This window comes from Corvus brachyrhynchos, unplaced genomic scaffold (genome assembly GCF_000691975.1).
Source record: "Corvus brachyrhynchos isolate BGI_N302 unplaced genomic scaffold, ASM69197v1 scaffold99, whole genome shotgun sequence".
Classification (NCBI taxonomy): Eukaryota; Metazoa; Chordata; class Aves; order Passeriformes; family Corvidae; genus Corvus; species Corvus brachyrhynchos.
The window spans coordinates 1807808-1808437 of NW_008239778.1; the positions used below are offsets into that span (position 1 = coordinate 1807808).

General features: G+C 68.3%; 1 protein-coding gene across 1 annotated transcript in view; it reads left to right on the forward strand.

Moving 5' to 3' along the window:
* Positions 1-100: 100 nt before the first annotated feature.
* The window catches only part of LOC103621608, a 3864-nt gene continuing 3334 nt past the window's right edge, over positions 101-630 (forward strand). Inside the window, exon 1 of the mRNA XM_017742965.1 lies at positions 101-583. Within this exon, the coding sequence (XP_017598454.1) occupies positions 165-583 (419 nt within the window). The 5' untranslated portion in view covers positions 101-164. The remainder of the gene's footprint in view (positions 584-630) is intronic.

Sequence of the window (630 nt, forward strand, 5' to 3'; positions counted from 1 at the left end):
TGTGCTGCCCCCCTGTTCCTGGCTCTTTGTGCCTCCCGCCTGTGCCAGCACTGGTGTGGATGCGGGCTGGGGTCAGGCGCTTGCTGAGCGGTGCAGAGCAGAAGTCCCCTCGCTCACTGCCCACTCCCCCAGCCCGGCTGCCCTATGTGCCCCACATACCCCCCATGGCACTGCTGGGCAAGGTCACTGCCACCACCTTCGCGCTGGAGAGGCCCTGCTGCGTCTTCGACGGCCACGCCGATGCCTCCGACGCAGTTTGGCTGGTGGTGGCTTTTGCCAACGGTGAGCGCTCGCTGCTCCGGCAGGGGCAGGGGACATGGGGACCCTCACCGCAGCCACTCAGCTGCCATCTGTGCTGTGCAGCATCAGCCTCCTTCAGAAACCCCCGGTCCCGGGCTGACGTGCCCCCGTACAAGCAGCTGCCCACTGCCCACTCCTACATGACGCTGGAGACGGCGGCGGCCGCGTATTCGTGCTCGGCACCGAGCTCGCCCGTCCTGCGGGTCGGGGATGACACGGCGTGCAGGGACCAGGGCAGACAGGACCCCTGCAATGGGCCCCTGCCCTCCCCGGGACCCTACAGGTAAGGCCGGAACCCCCAATTCCCAGCTGGGGTGACTCGGCACCCAG